The sequence below is a fragment of the Liolophura sinensis genome, chromosome 1, assembly GCF_032854445.1.
Source record: "Liolophura sinensis isolate JHLJ2023 chromosome 1, CUHK_Ljap_v2, whole genome shotgun sequence".
NCBI lineage: Eukaryota > Metazoa > Mollusca > Polyplacophora > Chitonida > Chitonidae > Liolophura > Liolophura sinensis.
The window spans coordinates 95,196,079-95,221,948 of record NC_088295.1 but is presented as its reverse complement, the minus strand read 5'-3'; the positions used below and the strand labels follow the sequence as shown (position 1 = coordinate 95,221,948).

Here is a 25,870-nt window from a genome sequence, read left to right as displayed (position 1 = left end):
GTCAAGGTGTGTACACCATACCTTGAGTCCACTTGTCAAGATGTGTACACTGTACCCTGAGTCCACTTTGATAACCTTGTCAAGTGCTCTATGTTGCATAGAGCTATGTTGTTAAACTGTGTATTCATTATCTTTAAAGACCTATTAAACAGTAAGCTAAGAAATGTTCTAGGTGTGTGTGTGTGAGAGACAGCTTCTTACACTGTGCAGAGTTTGTGTGGGTTAACTTCAACCTCTCTGTCTTCTCTCTTACAGACATTCCTCTATGTAGCAGACCTGGCCAGGAAGAGTCGTAAAAGTTTAGCAAAGAGATACAAACTTTACCACTGGTAGGTGTCTTAACCTGTTACCTGGTCTGTGCAAGCTTTGTGCTACACGCTATATGAAGAATTCAATCAATAACTCACTAGACCAACAATAAATATGTAGTTGTTACATTTTTGGGGAAACAAAACAGTCATGTTTAACAAGTGCATCACTTAAAGTGTACATAAATATAAAGACAGAGATTAAAAACAGCTGTAAATAGTTTGAGATCATATGCATATGTGATGTGGGTGTATGTTGTCATTTCAGGAACTTGGTGACTATTGCCATATTTTATGGCCTGCCCGTTGTCCAGCTGGTCATCACTTACCAGCAGGTAAAAGTTTGTGTCACTGGACACCTTAATGAAACTGATTGTTGTTTACCTTTTGTTCCTCTGCCCAGCATTTGAGCACTTCAAAAGAAAATACACACCAGATTGAGCATAAATATAAACCTAAAGTGTCACCATGTTATCAATTAACCAATCAAGCATGAGTTATTTCTGCAACCGTCCCCAAAATCCTGTAACCGAAGAACACAACTGTTTCCACTGATGTCCCCAAACCCTGTAACCAAAGAACACAGTTGTTTCCACTGATGTCCCCCACACCCTGTAACCGAAGAACACAGCTGTTTCCACTGACATCCCCAAACCCTGTAACCGAAGAACACAGCTGTTTCCACTGATGTCACCCAAACCCTGTTAACCGAAAAACACAGCTGTTTCCACTGATGTCACCCAAACCCTGTTAACCGAAAAACACAGCTGTTTCCACTTGCATCCCCAAACCCTGTAACCGAAGAACACAGCTGTTTCTACTGACATCACCCAAAGTCTGTAACTGAATAACACAGCTGTTTCCAATGATGTCGCCAAGATCCTGTAACTGAAAAACACAGCTGTTTCCACTGACATCCCCAAACCCTGTAAGCGAAGAACACAGCTGTTTCCACTGACATCCCCAAACCCTGTAACTGAAAAACCCAGCAGTTTCCACTGACATCCCCAAACCCTATAACTGAAAAACACAGCTGTTTCCACTGACATCCCCAAACCCTGTAACCGAAGATCACAGCTGTTTCCACTGACATCCCTAAACCCTGTAACCGAAGAACACAGCTGTTTCCACTGACATTCCTAAACCCTGTAACTGAAAAACACACCCGTTTCCACTGGCATCCCCAAACCCTGTAACCGAAGAACACAGCTGTTTCCACTGACATTCCTAAACCCTGTAACTGAAGAACACAGCTGTTTCCACTGACATTCCTAAACCCTGTAACTGAAAAACACACCTGTTTCCACTGACATCCCCAAACCCTGTAACTGAAAAACACAGCAGTTTCCACTGACATCCCCAAACCCTGTAACTGAAAAACACAGCTGTTTCCACTGACATCCCCAAACCCTGTAACCGAAGAACACAGCTGTTTCCACTGACATCCCTAAATCCTGTAACTGAAGAACACGGCTGTTTCCACTGACATTCCTAAACCCTGTAACTGAAAAACACACCCTTTTCCACTGGCATCCCCAAACCCTGTAACCGAAGAACACAGCTGTTTCCACTGACATTCCTAAACCCTGTAACTGATAAACGCTAATAAATGTACTGCCACTTGGATATCAGCATGAGTGATGAGTGTCATTGATGGTACAGACAGAAGTGAGCTTTGTGTAATTAGTGTATAAACACTAATACATGTACTGCCACTGGGATATCAGTATGAGTGATGCAGTATTATGTGTCTAACAGGCTGTTAAAATCTTGTCCACACTTCTGTCAAAGTAATTAAGGCTTTATTATTTGTTGTTTTTTCTTTTAAGATATTTAATACCTGTCCACTTTTAATTAGGAGTCATCCAGTTATCAACAGCACATAAGTAATAAGAACTTTTGTGTTTACACGTTTATAGTTAGATTATAGCATTATTAACTGATATGGTATAAACTTAATGCAGCTAGATGCTTTGTATGTACACCAATGTATCTCAGTACAAAATACCAGCTATATTCAGTTTCATGTGTATATTGTTTCTATGTGTTTCAGTGTCATATTTTGTTTATAATTTTCAGGTACTACACTTGACTGGGGATGAAGACATTTGTTATTACAACTTTGAGTGCGCCCATCCCTTGGGAGTCTTAAGTGCCTTTAACAACGTCTTCAGTAACATCGGCTATGTGCTGCTGGGGATCTTGTTCCTTATCCTGGTCTGGAGAAGGTTAGTGGTCACAGGGTAAATCACCAAACCAATGAGACTGTTACATCCCACACTGTCGGTAACATTGGCCATGTCCTGCTGGGGATCTTGTTCCTGATCTGGAGAAGGTTAGTGGTCACAGGGTAAATCACCAAACCAATCAGACTGTTAGACCCACACTGTCAGTAACATTGGCCATGTCCTGCTGGGGATCTTGTTCTTGGTCTGGCGAAGGTTAGTGGTAACAGGGTAAATCACCAAACCAATGAGACTTACATCCCACACAGTCAGTAACATTGGCCATGTCCTGCTGGGGATCTTGTTCCTGATCTGGAGAAGGTTAGTGCTCACAGGGTAAATCACCAAACCAATGAGACTGTTAGACCCACACTGTCAGTAACATTGGCCATGTCCTGCTGGGGATCTTGTTCCTGATCTGGAGAAGGTTAGTGCTCACAGGGTAAATCACCAAACCAATGAGACTGTTAGACCCACACTGTCAGTAACATTGGCCATGTCCTGCTGGGGATCTTGTTCCTGATCTGGAGAAGGTTAGTGCTCACAGGGTAAATCACCAAACCAATGAGACTGTTAGACCCACACTGTCGGTAACATTGGCCATGTCCTGCTGGGGATCTTGTTCCTGATCTGGAGAAGGTTAGTGGTAACAGGGTAAATCACCAAACCAATCAGACTTACATCCCACACAGTCAGTAACATTGGCCATGTCCTGCTGGGGATCTTGTTCCTGATCTGGAGAAGGTTAGTGGTCACAGGGTAAATCACCAAACCAATGAGACTGTTACATCCCACACAGTCAGTAACATTGGCCATGTCCTGCTGGGGATCTTGTTCCTGATCTGGAGAAGGTTAGTGCTCACAGGGTAAATCACTAAACCAGTGAGACTGTTACATCCCACACAGTCAGTAACATTGGCTGTATGCTGATGGGGATCTTGTTCCTGATCTGGAGAAAGTTAGTGCTCACAGGGTAAATCACCAAACCAATGAGACTGTTACATCCCACACAGTCAGTAACATTGGCCATGTCCTGCTGGGGATCTTGTTCCTGATCTGGAGAAGGTTAGTGCTCATAGGGTAAATCACCAAACCAATGAGACTGTTAGACCTACACAGTCAGTAACATTGGCCATGTCCTGCTGGGGATCTTGTCCCTGGTCTGGAGAAGGTTAGTGGTCACAGGGTAAATCACCAAACCAATGAGACTGTTACATCCCACACAGTCAGTAACATTGGCTATGTCCTGCTGGGGATCTTGTTCCTGGTATGGAGAAGGTTAGTGCTCATAGGGTAAATCACCAAACCAATGAGACTGTTACATCCCACACTGTCGGTAACATTGGCTTTATGTTGTTGGGGATCTTGTTCCTGGTCTGGAGAAGGTTAGTGGTCACAGGGTAAATCACCAAACCAATCAGACTTACATCCCACACAGTCAGTAACATTGGCCATGTCCTGCTGGGGATCTTGTTCCTGGTCTGGAGAAGGTTAGTGCTCACAGGGTAAATCACCAAACCAATGAGACTGTTACATCCCACACTGTCGGTAACATTGGCCATGTCCTGCTGGGGATTTTGTTCCTGGTCTGGAGAAGGTTAGTGCTCACAGGGTAAATCACCAAACCAATGAGACTGTTACATCCCACACTGTCGGTAACATTGGCTATGTGCTGCTGGGGATCTTGTTCCTGATCTGGAGTTGGCTAGTGCTCCAAGGGTAAATCACCAAACCAATCAGACTTACATCCCACACAGTCAGTAACTTTGGCTATGTGTTGCTGGGGATCTTGTTCCTGGTCTGGAAAAGGTTAGTGCTCATAGGGTAAATCACCAAACCAATGAGACTGTTATATCCCACACTGTCAGTAACATTGGCTATGTGCTGCTGGGGATCTTGTTCCTGATCTGGAGTTGGCTAGTGCTCCAAGGGTAAATCACCAAACCAATCAGACTTACATCCCACACAGTCAGTAACTTTGGCTATGTGTTGCTGGGGATCTTGTTCCTGGTCTGGAAAAGGTTAGTGCTCACAGGGTAAATCACCAAACCAATGAGACTGTTACATCCCACACAGTCAGTAACATTGGCTATGTCCTGCTGGGGATCTAGTTCCTGGTCTGGAGAAGGTTAGTGGTCACAGGGTAAATCACCAAACCAATGAGACTGTTACATTCCACACAGTCAGTAACATTGGCTTTATGTTGCTGGGGATCTTGTTCCTGATCTGGAGAAGGTTAGTGCCCACAGGGTAAATCACCAAACCAATCAGACTGTTACATCCCACACTGTCTGTGACATTGGCTTTATGCTGCTAGGGATCTTGTTCCTGATCTGGAGTAGGCTAGTGGTCACAGGGTAAATCACCAAACCAATGAGACTGTTACATTCCACACTGTCGGCAACATTGGCTTTATGCTGGTGGGGATCTTGTTCCTGATCTGGAGTAGGCTAGTGCTCACACGGTAAATCACCAAACCAATGAGACTGTTAGACCCACACTGTCAGTAACGTTGGCTATGTACTGCTGGGGATTTTGTCCCTGGTCTGGAAAAGGTTAGTGCTCACAGGGTAAATCACCAAACCAATCAGACTGTTAGACCCACACTGTCAGTAACGTTGGCTATATGCTGCTGGGGATTTTGTCCTGGTCTGGAAAAGGTTAGTGCTCACACGGTAAATCACCAAACCAATGAGACTGTTAGACCCACACTGTCAGTAACATCGGCTATATGCTGCTGGGGATTTTGTCCCTGGTCTGGAAAAGGTTAGTGCTCACAGGGTAAATCACCAAACCAATGAGACTGTTACATTCCACACAGTCAGTAACATTGGCTATGTACTGCTGGGGATGTTGTTCCTAATGTGGAGAAGGTTAGTGGTCACAGGGTAAATCACCAAACCAATGAGACTGTTACATTCCACACTGTCTGTGACATTGGCTTTATGCTGCTAGGGATCTTGTTCCTGATCTGGAGTAGGCTAGTGCCCACAGGGTAAATCACAAAAACAATCAGACTGTTAGACCCACACAGTCAGTAATATTTTCTATGTGGTGCTGGGGATCTTGTTCCTGATCTGGAGTAGGCTAGTGGTCACAGGGTAAATCACCAAACCAATGAGACTGTTACATTCCACACTGTTGGTAACATTGGCTTTATGCTGGTGGGGATCTTGTTCCTGATCTGGAGTAGGCTAGTGCTCACACGGTAAATCACCAAACCAATGAGACTGTTAGACCCACACTGTCAGTAACGTTGGCTATGTACTGCTGGGGATTTTGTCCCTGGTCTGGAAAAGGTTAGTGCTCACAGGGTAAATCACCAAACCAATCAGACTGTTAGACCCACACTGTCAGTAACGTTGGCTATATGCTGCTGGGGATTTTGTCCCTGGTCTGGAAAAGGTTAGTGCTCACAGGGTAAATCACCAAACCAATCAGACTGTTAGACCCACACAGTCAGTAACATTGGCCATGTCCTGCTGGGGTTCTTGTTCCTGATCTGGAGAAGGTTAGTGGTCACAGGGTAAATCACCAAACCAATGAGACTGTTACATTCCACACAGTCAGTAACATTGGCTTTATGTTGCTGGGGATCTTGTTCCTGATCTGGAGAAGGTTAGTGCTCACAGGGTAAATCACCAAACCAATCAGACTGTTACATCCCACACTGTCTGTGACATTGGCTTTATGCTGCTAGGGATCTTGTTCCTGATCTGGAGTAGGCTAGTGCCCACAGGGTAAATCACAAAAACAATCAGACTGTTAGACCCACACAGTCAGTAATATTTTCTATGTGGTGCTGGGGATCTTGTTCCTGATCTGGAGTAGGCTAGTGGTCACAGGGTAAATCACCAAACCAATGAGACTGTTACATTTCACACTGTCGGTAACATTGGCTTTATGCTGGTGGGGATCTTGTTCCTGATCTGGAGTAGGCTAGTGCTCACACGGTAAATCACCAAACCAATGAGACTGTTAGACCCACACTGTCAGTAACGTTGGCTATGTACTGCTGGGGATTTTGTCCCTGGTCTGGAAAAGGTTAGTGCTCACAGGGTAAATCACCAAACCAATCAGACTGTTAGACCCACACAGTCAGTAACTTTGGCTATATGCTGCTGGGGATCTTGTTCCTGGTCTGGAGAAGGTTAGTGGTCACAGGGTAAATCACCAAACCATTGAGACTGTTAGACCCACACTGTCAGTAACATTGGCTATATGCTGCTGGGGATTTTGTCCCTGGTCTGGAAAAGGTTAGTGCTCACAGGGTAAATCACCAAACCAATCCAAGTGTTACATCCCCTGGTTTCCTTTTTATTCATCAGGCTATTTAAGCCATTGTCTGGTTTCTGTTGACTTCTTTTATATACCTGCTTCGTTTGTCTGCCTCCAGCCCTCTCTGGCATTCAGGTGAACAGTTAGATTAAATCTGGTTCATGTTAGCTTGTTTGGCTTTCCTGTGCTTCATCTGGCCTTCCTTGGCCCGTTCTGCCTTACTCTTCTCTCTCCTCTTGGATCCCTTTGCCTTTCTCTGGTTTTCCTGGCTGCCTATGGCTTGATCTGCCTTCCTCTGCTTACCCTTGGCTTAATTTGGCTTGTTGTGCCTTTCTCTTCTGGCTCCCCTTGGCTCGTTCTATGTCCCTCTTCTGGCTCCCCTTGGCTTGTTCTGTCTTTCTCTTCTGGCTCCCTTGGCTCGTTTTTCCTTCCTCTTCTGGCTCCCCTTTAGCTTGTTCTGCATCCCTGTTCTAGCTCCCTTGCCTAGTTCTGCCTTCCTCTTCTGGCTCCCCTTTGGCTCATTCTGCCTTCCTCTTCTGGCTACCCTTTGGCTCGTTTTGCCTTTTTCTTCTGGCTCCCCTTTGGCTCATTCTGCCTTCCTCTTCTGGCTCCCCTTTGGCTCATTCTGCCTTCCTCTTCTGGCTCCCCTTTGGCTCGTTTTGCCTTTTTCTTCTGGCTCCCCTATGGCTTGTTTTGCCTTTTTCTTCTGGCTCCCCTTTGGCTCATTCTGCCTTCCTCTTCTGGCTCCCCTTTGGCTCATTCTGCCTTCCTCTTCTGGCTCCCCTTTGGCTCATTCTGCCTTCCTCTTCTGGCTCCCCTTTGGCTCGTTTTGCCTTTTTCTTCTGGTTCCCCTTTGGCTTGTTCTGCCTTCCTCCTCTGGCTCCCCTTGGCTCGTTCTGCCTTCCTCTTCTGGCTCCCCTTGGCTTGTTCTGCCTTCCTCTTCTGGCTCCCCTTTGCTTGTTCTGCCTTCCTCTTCTGGCTCCCCTTTGGCTCGTTCGGCCTTCCTCTTCTGGCTCCCCTTGCTTGTTCTGCCTTCCTCTTCTGGCTCCCCTTGGCTTGTTCTGCCTCCCTCTTCTGGCTTCCCTTGGCTTGTTCTGCCTTCCTCTTCTGGCTCCCTTTGGCTCGTTTGGCCTTCCTCTTCTGGCTCCCCTTTGGCTCGTTCGGCCTTCCTCTTCTGGCTCCCCTTGGCTTGTTCTGCCTTCCTCTTCTGGCTCCCCTTTGGCTCGTTCTGCCTTCCTCTTCTGGCTCCCTGGGCTCGTTCGGCCTTCCTCTTCTGGCTCCCCTTTGGCTCGTTCTGCCTTCCTCCTCTGGCTCCCCTTGGCTCGTTCTGCCTTTCTCTGCTTTCCCCTGGCTCCCCTTGGCTTGTTCTTCCTTTCTCTTCTGGCTCCCCTTTGGCTCGTTCTGCCTTCCTCTTCTGGCTCCCCTTGACCTGTTGTGTCTTCCTCCTCTGGCTCCCCTTGGCTTGTTCTCCCTTTCTGTCCTTTCCCCTGGCTCCACTGCTCGCTCTGCCTTCCTCCTCTGGCTCCTGTTGTCTCGTTCTGCCTTTGTCTGCTTTTCTCTGGCTCCCGTGGGCTCGTTTATGTTCCTCTGCTTTCCCTTGACTCCTGTTTACTCATTTTGCCGCCTTCTGCTTTCTCCATGGCTTATTCTACCTTCTTCTGTTTTCCTCTACCTACTGGTTACCCTTTCGCTAAAATGGGTCTCTTCATGGTCCCTTCTGGCCCCCTTTTGCAAGGTTCCCTCTGCTCACTAATTAACATACACATAATTATTATCATTAAGACTATCTGTACAGGTAATTGCTATCTTTTGACAGGGATTTGATCCACAGAAAGGCTGTTCAACGACAGGACAGATTAGAAAAAGTAAGTTGACAAGAATTCATCCAAAAGTTGGCACGTTATTATTTTACTGTGAACATTTATTAAAAATTAACCTACGTTGAAAGCTTGTAAAGTGCATTTAGATCAGTGTTAGATTACAATACCTGTGCACTCACTCAGCAAAGTAACTGTGCATAGACATAAATTTATTGTTCTTCCATTTTCGAATACATACTGTCTTTTTAGCTCACCTGTACAACGTACATATCTTATGTTCAACCCTGAATGTCAGTATTAGCAGTGTTAATTAAAGTGTCTCGGGTGGTATCATAAGAAGTATTGCCGCTATTGAAATAAGGACTTGCACAATAAGACAGGCGGGATATTCCAGCGTTGATTCGGTGTGTACATAATACATATCCTAAATTTATGAATTACTGATTTCGAGTATTGTGTATTAGAAAAATCAGTGTTAGGGGTTGTATTTCAACAAGTACTGATTTTGTTGACCTCAGGGTTTGCACACATCTAAAACATGATAACGAAAGGGGGATGTAGAATCGTTGATACACTGTGTGCACTTTAAATACCGTAAAATTACCAAATTCCTGCTGTGGTGGATTGTGTATTAGAAGCAAAGTTAGACAAAATGTTAGGGGTGTCATCTCGGAAAGTACAGCATGTATTGACCTGAAGTTTAACATGGACATAAAGCACAATGACACAAGGAGGATGTTCCATAGCTGATACTTTGTGTGCATATCAATTACCATACATAATTAAGTTCTCGATTTCAGTACTTAATGTAAATGTATTGAGCGGAAGTGTTGCATTCATGTACATGTATCTCCTACAGGCAAGCTCTTTGGTAGTCTTGCTACCAAATCTAAATTTTCTATTCATGTATCTCCTACAGGCGAGCTCTTTGTTAGTCTTGCTACCAAATCTAAGTTTTCTGTACATGTATCTCCTACAGGCGAGCTCTTTGGTAGTCTTTCTACCAAATCTAAGTTTTCTATTCATGTATCTCCTACAGGCGAGCTCTTGGTAGTCTTGCTACCAAATCTGAGTTTTCTATTCATGTATCTCCTACAGGCAAGCTCTTTGGTAGTCTTGCTACAAAATCTAAGGTTTCTATTCATGTATCTCCTACAGACGAGCTCTTTGTTAGTCTTGCTACCAAATCTAAGATTTCTATTCATGATCAAGGAACAACCTATTGTCAATGAACAGATAAAAAATGGTTATTCAAGTCACGTCAGCAATGTGTTTTCAAGGTCATTGACGGAGAAAGGGACATAATATGGTTTGACAAGCTCAATAATGGGTGTGCCCACCATGTACGTTCATGGTTTCTGTGCATCTTTGTCTCATTGAAGTCATTAGACGAGGAAGGAATGCTTACGGAATCTCCACCCAGACCCTGGTAGGTCTCTAGCCATTGCCTCAACGTTTTGGGGCTGGCATTGCTTTTTGTCCAATACATGCTCAGTATGTGCTAACTCAGGTGAATTTGCAGATGAGTGTTCAATATGCAGACCAAGGGTACATGAAAGTTGTGTGCATCCATAAATGCTCTTCTCACCCAAGTGGTATGGGACAAGCATTGTCCTGCTGAAATATGATCCCGTGGGGCCATGACGCTCCAGGAAAGTGACAACAATACGATAAAGGATCTGGTCACGGTGACCTGCAGCATTTGAGTTGCCATCAAAAACAACCTCAAGGCGTACAATGCAGAATGTGGAACCTCCCCACACCATCACTGACCAACCACCAAAAACACTTTCTCCACAACACAGGCATCAAATATGATACACTCGTTGATGTCCATTTGAATGGGAAGGTGGAAATGGGATTTGGCCCATAAACAGTACATTTGGCCACCAGTGTACAGGGTATCTGACAGGCTGTCTGCATCACTGCAAGCTTTGCCTGAGGATGCTGTGGTGTCATCAATGGACGTGTCGCAGGTTGACGTGCACGCAACCCAGCCTTCCGCAGACGATTTCTTTTGGTTTTATGTATTTATGCGACAATGGTGTGGAATGATTCAAGCATTTCCTAGAACTAGTCTGTTTCTGAGGTGTGTCAAAAAAATTCACCAATCTGGCATTCCTAGTGCTAGTCTGTTTCTGAGGTGTGTCAAAAATCACCAATCTGGCATTCCTAGTGCTAGTCTGTTTCTGAGGTGTGTCAAACAAATTCACCAATCTGGCATTCCTAGTGCTATTTGAATGGTCTGTTTCTGAGGTGTGTCAAACAAATTCACCAATCTGGCATTCTTAGTGCTAGTCTGTTTCTGAGGTGTGTCAAACAAATTCACCAATCTGGCATTCCTAGTGCTATTTGATGTCTGTTTCTGAGGTGTGTCAAGCGAATTCACCAATCTGGCATTCCTAGGGCTATTTGATGTCTATTTCTGAGGTGTGTCAAACGAATTCACCAATCTGGCATTCCTAGTGCTATTTGATGTCTGTTTCTGAGGTGTGTCAAACGAATTCACCAATCTTGTACAGGCGTTGTTACTCGTGGGAGGATTTCTTATGTCCTGAAAAATTTTCTGGCATCGGGGGAGTGCTTTATGGTGTTTCTGTGACAATGCATCTGCCTCACAACTTCCTGCTGCATTAATACTGCGGCTAGCACACCAACCACCGGATTATGCTCATTTAACGTTAAGCATCAGTCTTGGCATGACATCTTAATGCCTTTAAATGCTGAATTGTTGAACGTTCTCAATGGTTTAAGTGTGACTATGCAGTGACACAACAAAACTGGCAATCCGAGCATCCAGAGGTTGTTAAAATGCTCACCAGAAATGCCACATGTTCCGTGTGCTTCACATAACACGTGAGTCATTCAGTGGATGTGTATTTTGAGGACGCATACAAGAAACACTAGAATGGATCTGCGAACAGCAGATCCTAGGCCAGATTGATGACGTTTTCCCCTTCATGTCCTGTGGATGTTGACACAGATCGAAGATTTCAGCACACGTAGAGTACGTGTGTAGCGCTTTCCACTCAGTGATGTTCAGCTTTACAGCTGTAACGGTTTTCTCATTAGACCTCCAGATATGGTGGGATTAGCGCTTTTTCATGTTTTGATTGCAATTTGCGGCAAAACTATACGTCGCCGGAAAGAAATAAGTCCCAGATTCATGATCAGGATGTCAAACTACGTCGGGTAGTATGCTTACAATGTTCGTGTGTCCATCCTAGTCACAAATGCATTTAAAATGCATCATATAACATGGGGACGTCAAAGTGCCAAATACAGCAAATCAGCCTTTGGACAATATTTGAACTACTGCAACTCCCACATTTATTGACACACTACCATGATTTTCACACGCCTACAGTACCCATATAGCCCTTCAAACTCAGTCATTTTCAGCTCCACAGCTGAAAAAGTGCAATTTTCGCACTTTCACAGCAATTGGCGACAAAACCCTGCATCGGAGAAAGGAAAAAAACCACCAGATTCGTCATCAGAACATCCAACTACGCCTAGCAGCCTACTTAAAACCTTGAAATTCACAACATTTTCATCGCCTGACAACTGGCTAAGCTGGGATCGACTCTGACATGACTGACAGGCAATCAGCGGTAAGAGAAAAGAAAGAAAGAAGAAAAACAAAGTTTGTACTTTCATGTCTCAATCCACGACCTGCCATGAACAGACACACTGCTCTACTGATATCTAGGCCGTGTTAGAAAGTCAACACCTGGACCACAGCACATGGCGATGTCTGTCAATCACCCTGGCCTGGTTAGCATATAGTAAAGAAGACAATTCCTGCGCAAAACAAAGCTAACTTTGACATGTCCACGTCGTTTGCTGTTGTAGTTAGAATTCTTCGCCATCTAATAGAGTACTGTATAGCTGCATGTCATCCTACCGTTTCGGGAGATCACGGATAGTGTAGCCAAAAGCATCAGGTCATATACGATAAACCCAGTCCAGTTCCCATCTAACTCCATGTTAAAGCAATAGGATTCCCATCTTTTTCTGAACAAAAAACGGTGTTGTCATTTAAACGCTTCTAGCGAGAAAGCTATTGATCGTAGCTCAAATCCATTGGCGATTGATCGAAAGAGCATGTCTTGGGCTACAATTTGGTGCAGGTTGCACATTTCTAGCTCCCGTAGTTCTCGAGTTACAGGTTATTGAAATTACGTAACCTTTTTAGTTTTTTGCTTATCTCAAAAAGTTACATAGATATGCAAAAAGTGAAAGCAGATTCGGAATCAGCAGCTTAAGATACATCAGAATACGTTGAGAACAATGGACATTTCAGAACTTTTTGTGACGTCACAACTTCGACCAATGGCGAGCTTCCAGAGTTTTGACCGGAAGTGAACCCTTTTTGCAAACTTTTTGTAACTCGTGACCTTCTAGCTGCATGTCAAATTTGAAAACGATCGGTTCAGTGGTTTTTGAGAAGAAGATTTTTAAAGGTTTGACACAAAATTCAATATGGCGGCCGAACCACGTGACAAAAAAATGGAGAATTTATCCCTGGAGAATCTCCGCCAGAATATATGAGCAAAATTTGGGACTTTTATGTTGAACGGTGTAGAAGTTTCCTTGCTAACAAGGTCGGTGAAAAAAAAAAAATAATAATAATAATAAGAAGAAGAAAAAACAGAACGATTACAATAGGGATCGCGTTCGGGAAGAACAGGATCCCTAATAAATGTGTAGGATTCTGCCATTTAAACCTTTAACACCATAACTTTTTTGATTGAGTATATGTTCATTCTTGTTTTCATTTAGGTGACATTTCTGTAGACTGTTAATTAATCTTGTGCTTGCTGATTGTTTTTCTCTGCAGTACTATGGAATTCCCCAGCATTTTGGCCTTTTCTACGCCATGGGTTGGGCGCTGTGTATGGAGGGGTTGATGTCAGCTTGTTACCACGTGTGCCCTAACTACTCTAACTTCCAGTTTGGTGAGTGCTCTGGTCTAGGCTGACACAGTGACCACGTGTGCCCTAACTACTCTAACTTCCAGTTTGGTGAGTGCTCTGGTCTAGGCTGACACAGTGACCATGTGTGCCCTAACTACTCTAACTTCCAGTTTGGTGAGTGCTCTGGTCTAGGCTGACACAGTGACCACGTGTGCCCTAACTACTCTAACTTCCAGTTTGGTGAGTGCTCTGGTCTAAGCTGACACAGTGAGCATGTGTGCCCTAACTACTGTAACATCCAGTTTAGTAAGTACTCTGGTCTAGGATGACACAGTGACCATGTATGCCCTAACTACTCTAACTTCCAGTTTGGTGAGTGCTCTGGTCTAAGCTGACACAGTGACCATGTGTGCCCTAACTACTCTAACTTCCAGTTTGGTGAGTACTCTGGTCTAGGATGACACAGTGACCACGTGTGCCCTAACTACTCTAACTTCCAGTTTGGTGAGTGTTCTGGTCTAAGCTGACACAGTGACCATGTGTGCCCTAACTACTCTAACTTCCAGTTTGGTGAGTACTCTGGTCTAGGATGACACAGTGACCATGTGTGCCCTAACTACTCTAACTTCCAGTTTGGTGAGTGCTCTGGTCTAGGATGACACAGTGACCATGTTTGCCCTAACTACTGTAACATCCAGTTTGGTGAGTGCTCTGGTCTAGGCTGACACAGTGACCATGTGTGCCCTAACTACTGTAACATCCAGTTTGGTGAGTGCTCTGGTCTAGGATGACACAGTGACCATGTGTGCCCTAACTACTCTAACTTTCAGTTTGGTGAGCACTCTGGTCTAGGCTGACACAGTGACCATGTGTGCCCTAACTACTCTAACTTCCAGTTTGGAGAGTGCTCTGGTCTTGGCTGACACAGTTACCATGTGTGCCCTAACTACTCTAACTTCCAGTTTGGTGAGTGCTCTGGTCTAGGCTGACACAGTGACCATGTGTGCCCTAACTACTGTAACATCCAGTTTGGTGAGCACTCTGGTGTACGCTGACACAGTGACCATGTGTGACCTAACTACTGTAACATCCAGTTTGGAGAGTGCTCTGGTCTAGGCTGACACAGTTACCATGTGTGCCCTAACTACTCTAACATCCAGTTTGGTGAGCACTCTGGTCTAAGCTGACACAGTGACCATATGTGCTCTAACTGCTGTAACATCCGGTTTGGTGAGTACTCTGGTCTAGGCTGACATGGTGAGCATGTGTGCCCTAGCTACTGTAACATCCAGTTTGGAGAGTGCTCTGGTCTAGGCTGACACAGTTACCATGTGTGCCCTAACTACTCTAACATCCAGGTTGGTGAGTGCTCTGGTCTAGGCTGACACAGTGACCATGTGTGCCCTAACTACTATAACATCCAGTTTGGAGAGTGCTCTGGTCTAAGCTGACACAGTGACCATGTGTGCCCTGACTACTGTAACATCCAGTTTGGTGAGTGCTCTGGTCTAGGCTGACACAGTGACCATGTGTGCCCTAACTACTGTAACATCCAGGTTGGTGAGTACTCTTGTCTAGGCTGACACAGTTACCATGTGTGCCCTAACTACTGTAACATCCAGTTTGGTGAGTGCTCTGGTCTAGGCTGACACAGTGACCATGTGTGCCCTAACTACTGTAACATCCAGTTTGGTGAGTGCTCTGGTCTAGGCTGACACAGTGACCATGTGTGCCCTAACTACTGTAACATCCAGTTTGGTGAGTGCTCTGGTCTAAGCTGACACAGTGACCATGTGTGCCCTGACTACTGTAACATCCAGTTTGGTGAGTGCTCTGGTCTAGGATGACACAGTGACCATGTGTGCCCTAACTACTGTAACATCCAGGTTGGTGAGCACTCTTGTCTAGGCTGACACAGTTACCATGTGTGCCCTAACTACTCTAACATCCAGGTTGGTGAGTGCTCTGGTCTAGGCTGACACAGTTACCATGTGTGCCCTAACTACTCTAACATCCAGGTTGGTGAGTACTCTGGTCTAGGCTGAAAACTTGGAACAACTGAATGTGAAGACCTACATACAATAGTCTTATAACTGTCTGATACATCACTTGTTTGCAGGTAAATCTAAACTAATCTCTAGAGTTTATGAATATGTATAAACATGTACTATCCATATTTTATCAGTTTACTATTTTAGACACAAATACATCGTTCCTGTATGTGATAGTCTGTCTGGACATGCTGTTTATTATTTTACACAGATACATGGTTCATGTATGTGATAGCCTGTCTGGACATGCTGTTTATTATTTTACACAGATACATGGTTCATGTATGTGATAGCCTGTCTGGACATGTTGTTTATTATTTTACACAGATACATGGTTCATTTATGTGACAGCCTGTCTGGACATGCTGTTTATTATTTAACGCAGATACATGGTTCATGTATGTGATAGCCTGTCTGGACCTGCTGTTTATTATTTTATGCAGATACATGGTTCATGTATGTGATAGCCTGTCTGGACATGCTGTTTATTATTTTACGCAGATACATGGTTCATGTATGTGATAGCCTGTCTGGACCTGCTGTTTATTATTTTACACAGATACATGGTTCATGTATATCACAGCCTGTCTGGACCTGCTGTTTATTATTTTACACAGATACATGGTTCATGTATGTGATAGCCTGTCTGGACATGCTGTTTATTGTTTGACGCAGATACATGGTTCATGGATGTGGCAGCCTGTCTTGACATGCTGTTTATTATTTTACACAGATACATGGTTCATGTATGTGATAGCCTGTCTGGACATGCTGTTTATTATTTTATGCAGATACATGGTTCATGTATGTGATAGCCTTTCTGGACATGCTGTTTATTATTTTACACAGATACATGGTTCATGTATATCACAGCCTGTCTGGACCTGCTGTTTATTATTTTACACAGATACATGGTTCATGTATGTGATAGCCTGTCTGGACATGCTGTTTATTGTTTGACGCAGATACATGGTTCATGGATGTGACAGCCTGTCTGGACATGCTGTTTTTTATTTTACACAGATACATGGTTCATGTATGTGACAGCCTGTCTGGACCTGCTGTTTATTATTTTACGCAGATACATGGTTCATGTATGTGATAGCCTGTCTGGACCTGCTGTTTATTAATTTACGCAAATACATGGTTCATGTATGTGATAGCCTTTCTGGACATGCTGTTTATTATTTTACACAGATACATAGTTCATGTATGTGATAGCCCGTCTAGACATGCTGTTTATTGTTTTACACAGATACATGGTTCATGTATTTGACAGCCTGTCTGGACACGCTGTTTATTGTTTTACACAGATATGTCGTTCATGTATGTGATAGCCTGTCTGGACATGCTGTTTATTGTTTTACACAGATTCATGGTTCATTTATGTGATAGCCCGTCTCGACATGCTGTTTATTGTTTTACACAGATACATGGTTCATGTATGTGATAGCCTGTCTGGACCTGCTGTTTATTATTTTACACGGATACATGGTTCATGTATGTGATAGCCTGTCTGGACATGCTGTTTATTATTTTACACAGATACATGGTTCATGTATGTGATAGCCTGTCTGGACATGCTGTTTATTATTTTACACAGATACATGGTTCATGTATGTGATAGCCTGTCTTGACATGCTGTTTATTGTTTTACACAGATACATCGTTCATGTATGTGATAGACTTTCTGGACATGCTGTTTATTATTTTACACAGATACATCGTTCATTTATGTGATAGCCTGTCTGGACATGCTGTTTATTGTTTTACACAGGTACATGGTTCATGTATGTGATAGCCTGTCTGGACATGCTGTTTATGTTTTTTACACGGATACATGGTTCATGTATGTGATAGCCTGTCTGGACATGCTGTTTATTATTTTACACGGATACATGGTTCATGTATGTGATAGCCTGTCTGGACATGCTGTTTATGTTTTTTACACGGATACATGGTTCATGTATGTGATAGCCTGTCTGGACCTGCTGTTTATTATTTTACACGGATACATGGTTCATGTATGTGATAGCCTGTCTGGACATGCTGTTTATGTTTTTTACACGGATACATGGTTCATGTATGTGATAGCCTGTCTGGACATGCTGTTTATTGTTTTACACAGATACATCGTTCATGTATGTAATAGCCTGTCTGGACATGCTGAAGATCTACCAGATCCGTCACCCGGACATCAATGCTAAAGCACATGCTGCCTACCTGGCCATGGCCTTGATCATATTTATAGCAGTCATTGGAGTTGTAAGTTTTTCTCTCTGTCATATGATAATTTCTGGTGAATTTGCACATTACATTCTTAACCTATCTAATGTCAGTGGTAAAATGAGTGATATATCATACCGGGTAGGTTATCCTGTCTAATGTCAGTGATAAAATGAGTGATATATCATACCAGGTAGGTTATCCTGTCTAGTGTCAGTGATAAAATGAGTGATATATCATACCGGGTAGGTTATCCTGTCTAGTGTCAGTGATAAAATGAGTGATATATCATACTGGGTAGGTTACCCTGTCTATTGTCAGTGATAAAATGAGTGATATATCATACCGGGTAGGTTATCCTGTCTAGTGTCAGTGATAAAATGAGTGATATATCATACCGGGTAGGTTATCCTGTCTAGTGTCAGTGATAAAGTGAGTGATATATCATACTGGATACGTTACCCTGTCTATTGTCAGTGATAAAATGAGTCATATATCATACTGGGTAGGTTATCCTGTCTAATGTCAATGATAAAATGAGTGATATATCATACTGCGTAGGTTATCCTGTCTAATGTCAGTGATAAAATGAGTGATATATCATACCGGGTAGGTTATCCTGTCTAATGTCAGTGATAAAATGGGTGATCTATCATACCAGGTAGGTTATCCTGTCTAATGTCAGTGATAAAATGAGTGATATATCATACTGGGTAGGTTATCCTGTCTAGTGTCAGTGATAAAATGAGTGATATATCATACCAGGTAGGTCATCCTGTCTGATGTCCGTGATAAAATGAGTGATATATCATACCGGGTAGGTCATCCTGTCTAATGTCAGTGATAAAATGAGTGATATATCATACTGGGTAGGTTATCCTGTCTGATGTCAGTGATAAAATGAGTGATATATCATACCAGGTAGGTTATCCTGTCTAATGTCAGTGGTAAAATGAGTGCTTTATCTTACCGGGTAGGTTACCCTGTCTAGTATCAGTGATAAAATGGGTGATATATCATACTGGGTAGGTTATCCTGTCTAATGTCAGTAATAAAATGAGTGATAAATCATACTGGGTAGGATATCCTGTCTAATGTCAGTGATAAAATGAGTAATAAATCATACCAGGTAGGATATCCTGTCTAATGTCAGTGATAAAATGAGTGATAAATCATACTGGGTAGGTTATCCTGTCTAATGTCAGTGATAAAATGGGTGATCTATCATACCGGGTAGGTCATCCTGTCTAATGTCGGTGATAAAATGAGTGATATATCATACCGGGTAGGTTATCCTGTCTAATGTCAGTGATAAAATGAGTGATATATCATACCGGGTAGGTTATCCTGTCTACTGTCAGTGATAAAATGAGTGATATATCATACTGGGTAGGTCATCCTGTCTAATGTCAGTGATAAAATGAGCGGTGTATCATACGGGTAGGTCATCCTGTCTAATGTGAGTGATAAAATGAGTGCTGTATCATACTGGGTAGGTTATCCTGTCTAATGTCAGTGATAAAATGAGTGATAAATCATACTGGGTAGGTTAGCATGTCTAATGTCAGTGATAAAATGGGTGCTGTATCATACAGGGTAGGTCATCCTGTCTAATGTCAGTGATAAAATGAGTGATATATCATACTGGGTAGGTTATCCTGTTTAGTGTCAGTGATAAAATGAGTGATATATCATACTGGGTAGGTTATCCTGTCTAATGTCAGTGATAAAATGAGTGATAAATCATACTGGGTAGGTTAGCATGTCTAATGTCAGTGATAAAATGAGTGATATATCATACCGGGTAGGTCATCCTGTCTAATGTCAGTGATAAAATGAGTGATATACCATACTGGATAGGTTGTCCTGTCTAGTGTCAGTGATAAAATGAGTGATATATCATACTGGATAGGTTATCCTGTCTAATGTCAGTGATAAAATGAGTGATATATCATACTCGATAGGTTACCCTGTCTAATGTCATTGATAAAATGAGTGATATATCATACTGGGTAGGTCATCCTGTCTAATGTCAGTGATAAAATGAGTGATATATCATACTGGATAGGTTACCCTGTCTATTGTCAGTGATAAAATGAGTGATATATCATACCAGGTAGGTTATCCTGTCTAGTGTCAGTGATAAAATGAGTGATATATCATACCGGGTAGGTTATCCTGTCTATTGTCAGTGATAAAATGAGTGATATATCATACCAGGTAGGTTATCCTGTCTACTGTCAGTGATAAAATGAGTGATATATCATACTGGGCAGGTTATCCTGTCTATTGTCAGTGATAAAATGAGTGATATATCATTCCGGGTAGGTTATCCTGTCTAGTGTCAGTGATAAAATGAGTGATATATCATACCAGGTAGGTTATCCTGTCTAGTGTCAGTAATAAAATGAGTGATATATCATACCGGGTAGGTTATCCTGTCTATTGTCAGTGATAAAATGAGTGATATATCATACCAGGTAGGTCATCCTGTCTATTGTCAGTGATAAAATGAGTGATATATCATACCAGGTAGGTTATCCTGTCTAGTGTCAGTGATAAAATGAGTGATATATCATACCAGGTAGGTCATCCTGTCTATTGTCAGTGATAAAATGAGTGATATATCATACCAGGTAGGTTATCCTGTCTACTGTCAGTGATAAAATGAGTGATATATCATACCAGGTAGGTTATCCTGTCTAGTGTCAGTGATAAAATGAGTGATATATCATACCGGGTAGGTCATCCTGTCTATTGTCAGTGATAAAATGAGTGATATATCATACCAGGTATGTTATCCTGTCTAGTGTCAGTGATAAAATGAGTGATATATCATACCAGGTAGGTTATCCTGTCTATTGTCAGTGATAAAATGAGTGATATATCATACCAGGTAGGTTATCCTGTCTAGTGTCAGTGATAAAATGAGTGATATATCATACCGGGTAGGTTATCCTGTCTAGTGTCAGTGATAAAATGAGTGATATATCATACCGGGTAGGTTATCCTGTCTACTGTCAGTGATAAAATGAGTGATATATCATACCGGGTAGGTTATCCTGTCTAGTGTCAGTGATAAAATGAGTGATATATCATACCAGGTAGATTATCCTGTCTAGTGTCAGTGATAAAATGAGTGATATATCATACTGGGTAGGTTATCCTGTCTAGTGTCAGTGATAAAATGAGTGATATATCATACCAGGTAGGTTATCCTGTCTAGTGTCAGTGATAAAATGATTCTGCTCTCTCTGGCAGGTTTATGGTACCAAGTACTTTTGGATTGTGTTTGCCGTTCTCCATATCAGCTCCACATTCCTGCTCAGTGTACAGATATACTACATGGGAAGATGGAAGCTGAGTAAGTATCCCCGTAGGTCACTAATCTAACCAGATATAGCATCTGTCATACTTAATAGCCCCAGGTACGTGCTTCCCATGAAAGGTAAATGAAACAAATACAACATGGGAGCTCAGTGAATACCCCTTGGAAACTCACACAGAAACTCAATAAGTGCCCCAAGGAAGCTCAATAAGTGCCCCCAAGGAAGGTCAATAAGTACCCCAAGGAAGCTCAATAAGTGCCCCAAGGAAGCTCAATAAGTGCCCCAAGGATGCTCAATAAGTGCCCCGAGGAAGCTCAATAAGTGCCACATGGAAGCTCATTAAGTGCCCCAAGGAAGCTCAATAGGTGCCCCAAGGAAGCTCAATAAGTGCCACATGAGTGCCCCAAGGAAGCCCAATAAGTGCCACATGAAATCTCATTAAGTGCCCCAAGGAAGCTCAATAAGTGCCACATGAGTGCCCCAAGGAAGCCCAATAAGTGCCACATGGAAGCTCATTAAGTGCCACATGGAAGCTCATTAAGTGCCCCAAGGAAGCTCAATAAGTGCCACATGGAAGCTCATTAAGTGCCACATGAAAGCTCATTAAGTGCCCCAAGGAAGCTCATTAAGTGCCCCAAGCAAGCTCAGTAAGTGCCACATGGAAACCTAGTATATGTAAGCTCCCCATGAAGCTTTAGTAAGTACCCAATGGAACGCCCATAAGTGCTACAATGTACCTCAGTGATAGTCAAATTAATGCCTTGTCTTTTTTGTTCACATGTGTGAATTAAGGGAGAGGTATTGTGAGATGGGAGTCAGATGCTGTCGCTGTCGGTGTCAGTGTCCAGTTTGGTTACAGTGTTTGTCTAATCATAGGGTTGCAACGGTCACCCATAGTACACAGATAGCCTGTCATCTGCAGTGATCTGCATATCAAAGACCAAGGAACTTCTACCTCACAGCTCAACATTTCCTCTTTCGCAGTGTTGCATTGCCACCCATGCCACATGGATTGCCAAATGTATTTCGCAATTTGGGTATCAAAGACCTGTGTGGTAAACATGTACAAGAACTGCCCACAGTGTCTTTTACCACTACAATGATTTCTCTCCACAGTGTCTTTTACCACTACAGTGATTTTTCCCCACAGTGTCTTTTAGCACTATAATGATTTCTCCCCACAGTGTCTTTTACCACTACAATGATTTCTCTCCACAGTGTCTTTTACCACTACAATGATTTCTCTCCACAGTGTCTTTTACCACTACAATGATTTCTCCCTGCAGTGTCTTTTACCACTACAATGATTTCTCTCCACAGTGTCTTTACCACTACAATGATTTCTCCCTGCAGTGTCTTTTACCACTACAATGATTTCTCTCCACAGTGTCTTTTACCACTACAATGATTTTTCCCCACAGTGTCTTTTACCAAAACAATGATTTCTCCCCACAGTGTCTTTTACCACTACAATGATTTCTCTCCACTGTCTTTTACCACTACAATGATTTCTCCCTGCAGTGTCTTTTACAACTACAATGATTTCTCTCCACAGTGTCTTTTACCACTACAATGATTTTTCCCCACAGTGTCTTTTACCACTACAATGATTTCTCTCCACAGTGTCTTTTACCACTACAATGATTTTTCCCCACAGTGTCTTTTACCACTACAATGATTTCTCTCCACTGTGTCTTTTACCACTACAATGATTTCTCTCCACAGTGTCTTTTACCACTACAATGATTTCTCCCTGCAGTGTCTTTTACCACTACAGTGATTTCTCTCCACAGTGTCTTTTACCACTACAATGATTTTTCCCCACAGTGTCTTTTACCAAAACAATGATTTCTCCCCACAGTGTCTTTTACCACTACAATGATTTCTCCCTGCAGTGTCTTTTACCACTACAGTGATTTTTCCCCATAGTGTCTTTTACCACTACAGTGATTTCTCTCCACATTGTCTTTTACCACTACAGTGATTTTTCCCCATAGTGTCTTTTACCACTACCATGATTTCTCTCCACTGTGTCTTTTACCACTACAATGACTTTTCTCTGTAGTGTCTTACCACTACAATGATTTCTCTCCACAGTGTCTTTTACCACTACAATGATTTCTCCCCACAGTGTCTTTTACCACTACAATGACTCTCCCCGCAGTGTCTTTTACCACTACAATGATTTCTCTCCACTGTGTCTTTTACCACTACAATGATTTTTCTCTGTAGTGTCTTACCAGTACAATGATTTCTCTCCACTGTGTCTTTTACCACTACAATGATTTTTCTCTGTAGTGTCTTACCAGTACAATGATTTCTCTCCACAGTGTCTTTTACCACTACAATGATTTTTCCCCACAGTGTCTTTTACCACTACAATGATTTCTCCCCGCAGTGTCTTTTACCACTATAATGATTTACAAATCCATACCATATGAATATAAGCATCAAGTCCGACATCCCTAAACCATTCATTGTCCGTAAAGGGCATTCCAAGTCGATAATTGCAAGATCCATTTCCACAACAACGTTTAACACTAACTCCCGAAGACAAAGGTATGTAAGAAATTATACAAATAAGAAATAAAGCCGGTAACACACGAGAGAAGCGGTCAACAGTTTTCAATGATGCCGGGCAGACAATGAATATTCCAGGCATGAATTCCATATCAAAGTTCAAATTCGTAGTCCGTGAATGAGTTCCATGTCAAATTACAGCTAAACAAGTATCTGTCGCGCTTTAATTGCAACTGTTCATAAAGGCATCACTGCTCTGCAATTCTACCTACACCATAAACAGTCACATAGTTGTAATTTCGGCCTTTCTTCTTGATTTAAGAGCAAGATCTTGGTGCTATCTAATTAGAGAATAATATCTGTGTTTGACAGTGTCAATCATTCTAATTTATTTTGATTGATAGGTCAATATTTGAACATATCACAGGACTTGCATTGGACAGGATGCAGTTAACAAACTGCTCAGTCTGGCGAGCTACTGGGGTTCTCTAAATGCCTTGTTATCCTCCTGGCATATACACTGTACATGCTTGAATCTCTTCCCACTGTTACAAAACTTTGTCAGCGTAACACAGACCATGTGAGCATGTGTATCGGCTAATTGGGTTGTGTCTGATCACTTATTGCTCTTTGAATGGGGACTTACAGACGATGAATGCTAGAGTTGTACACAGGTCTGGTTGATGTGTTTCTGTAGTATGTCCGCTCCCAGGTTTCTGCTTTGTGGTCATTGCTGTTTGGTTTATACATGTAAACCATGTGTGCTGAGCTTTCTCACATTTTGTTAACATCCCCCATCAACCTTTCATATAGACCACCTCTGTACGCTGAGGGGAAGGGCAGTATAATACCACACCTCCCTCCAGCTTGTAAACAAGTCTGACCCTGGTGTAAGCCCATAATGCATTGTTTATGCAGGGAATGAGCTATTTCATTATGCAATTGATCTGTTGAGTGTAGCCTGTGGTCGCTGTGAGTTCAAGTCCAGCCCATACTGGCTTCCTCTCCGGCCGTAAGTGGGAAGGTCTGCCAGCAACCTGCGGATGGTCGTTTTTTTTTCCCCCTGGCTCTGACCGGTTTCCTCCCACCATAATGCTGGCCACCGTTGTATAAGGGAAATGTTTTTGAGTACGGTGTAAAACACCAATCAAATAAATAAATGTTGAGTATATAACCTTGGGGGGATTGCCCATTTTGTGATGAGTATATAACCTTGGGGGGGATTGTCCATTTTGTGATGAGTATATAACCTTGGGGGGATTGTCCATTTTGTGATGAGTATATAACCTTCGGGGGATTGTCCATTTTCTGATGAGAATAGCCCTGGGGGATTGGCCATTTTCTGATGAGTATAGCCCCAGGGATTGACCATTTTCTGATCAGAATAGCCCTGTGGGATTGGCCATATTCTGATGATTATAGCCTTGGGGGGATTGGCCATTTTCTGATGATTATAGCCCTGGGGGATTGACCATTTTCCGGTGATTATAGCCCTGGGAGATTGGCCATTTTCTGATGAATATAGCTCCTGGAGATTGGCCATTTTCTGATTAGAGCAGCCCCAGGTATTAACCATTTTCTGATGAGTATAGCCCCGAGGGATTGAACATTTTCTGATGAGTGTAGCCTCTGGGGGTTTGGCATTTTTCTGATGAGTATAGACCCTGGGGATTGGCCGCTTCCTGATGAAGATAGCTCCCGGGATTGACCATTTTCTGATTAGAATAGCCTGGGGGATTAACTATTTTCTGATGATTATAACCCCGAGGGATTGACCATTTTCTGATGATTATAGCCCCAGGGGATTGGCCCTTTTCTGATGGGTATAGCCCAGGAGGATTGACCATTTTCTGATGAGTATTTCCCCAGGGGATTGGCCATTTTCTGATGAGTATTTCCCCAGGGGATTGGCCATTTTCTGATGAGTATAGCCCCAAGGAATTGACCATTTTCTGATGATTATAGTCCCGGGGGATTGGCCATTTTCTGATGGGTATTTCCCCAGGGGATTGGCCATTTTCTGATGAGTATAGACCCAGGGGATTTGCCATTTTCTGAGGGGTATTTCCCCAGGGGATTGGCCATTTTCTGATGAGTATAGACCCAGAAGATCGGCCATTTTCTGATGAATGCAGACACATGAATACCTGGTTTGAAGATTTGTTTGATGCAGGTAATTGTATAGAATTCTACA

General features: G+C 42.8%; 2 protein-coding genes across 4 annotated transcripts in view; one reads left to right on the top strand and one right to left on the bottom strand.

The window, feature by feature from the left end:
* LOC135462178 (SID1 transmembrane family member 1-like) overlaps nucleotides 1-25,870 on the top strand; it is a 64,928-nt gene that overhangs the window by 20,197 nt on the left and 18,861 nt on the right. For all 3 annotated transcript variants that reach the window (XM_064739571.1, XM_064739572.1, XM_064739573.1), the window contains 7 exons: nucleotides 256-329; nucleotides 577-643; nucleotides 2,388-2,536; nucleotides 8,628-8,676; nucleotides 13,475-13,592; nucleotides 17,730-17,866; nucleotides 21,089-21,191. In XM_064739571.1, coding sequence (XP_064595641.1) covers nucleotides 256-329; nucleotides 577-643; nucleotides 2,388-2,536; nucleotides 8,628-8,676; nucleotides 13,475-13,592; nucleotides 17,730-17,866; nucleotides 21,089-21,191 — 697 coding nt within the window. The remainder of the gene's footprint in view (nucleotides 1-255; nucleotides 330-576; nucleotides 644-2,387; nucleotides 2,537-8,627; nucleotides 8,677-13,474; nucleotides 13,593-17,729; nucleotides 17,867-21,088; nucleotides 21,192-25,870) is intronic.
* Nucleotides 7,568-8,520, bottom strand: LOC135482418 (ribosome-binding protein 1-like). Its single transcript, XM_064762389.1, has 3 exons — nucleotides 8,495-8,520; nucleotides 8,241-8,415; nucleotides 7,568-8,191 (listed from the first exon to the last, which is right to left on the bottom strand). Exons 1-3 carry the CDS (start codon nucleotides 8,518-8,520, stop codon nucleotides 7,568-7,570), a joined length of 825 nt encoding a protein of 274 aa, XP_064618459.1.

Excerpts from the sequence above, each read along its gene's own strand:
- LOC135482418 (XM_064762389.1), bottom strand. The coding sequence starts at position 8,520 with ATGAAGAGACCCATTTTAGCGAAAGG. Across the intron at positions 8,416-8,494 it reads AGACCCATTTTAGCGAAAGG|GAGTCAAGGGAAAGCAGAGG; the intron begins GTAACCAGTAGG and ends ATGAGTAAACAG. Across the intron at positions 8,192-8,240 it reads AGAGGAGGAAGACACAACAG|AAGAGAAAGGAAGAACAAGC; the intron begins GTCAAGGGGAGC and ends AAGGGGAGCCAG.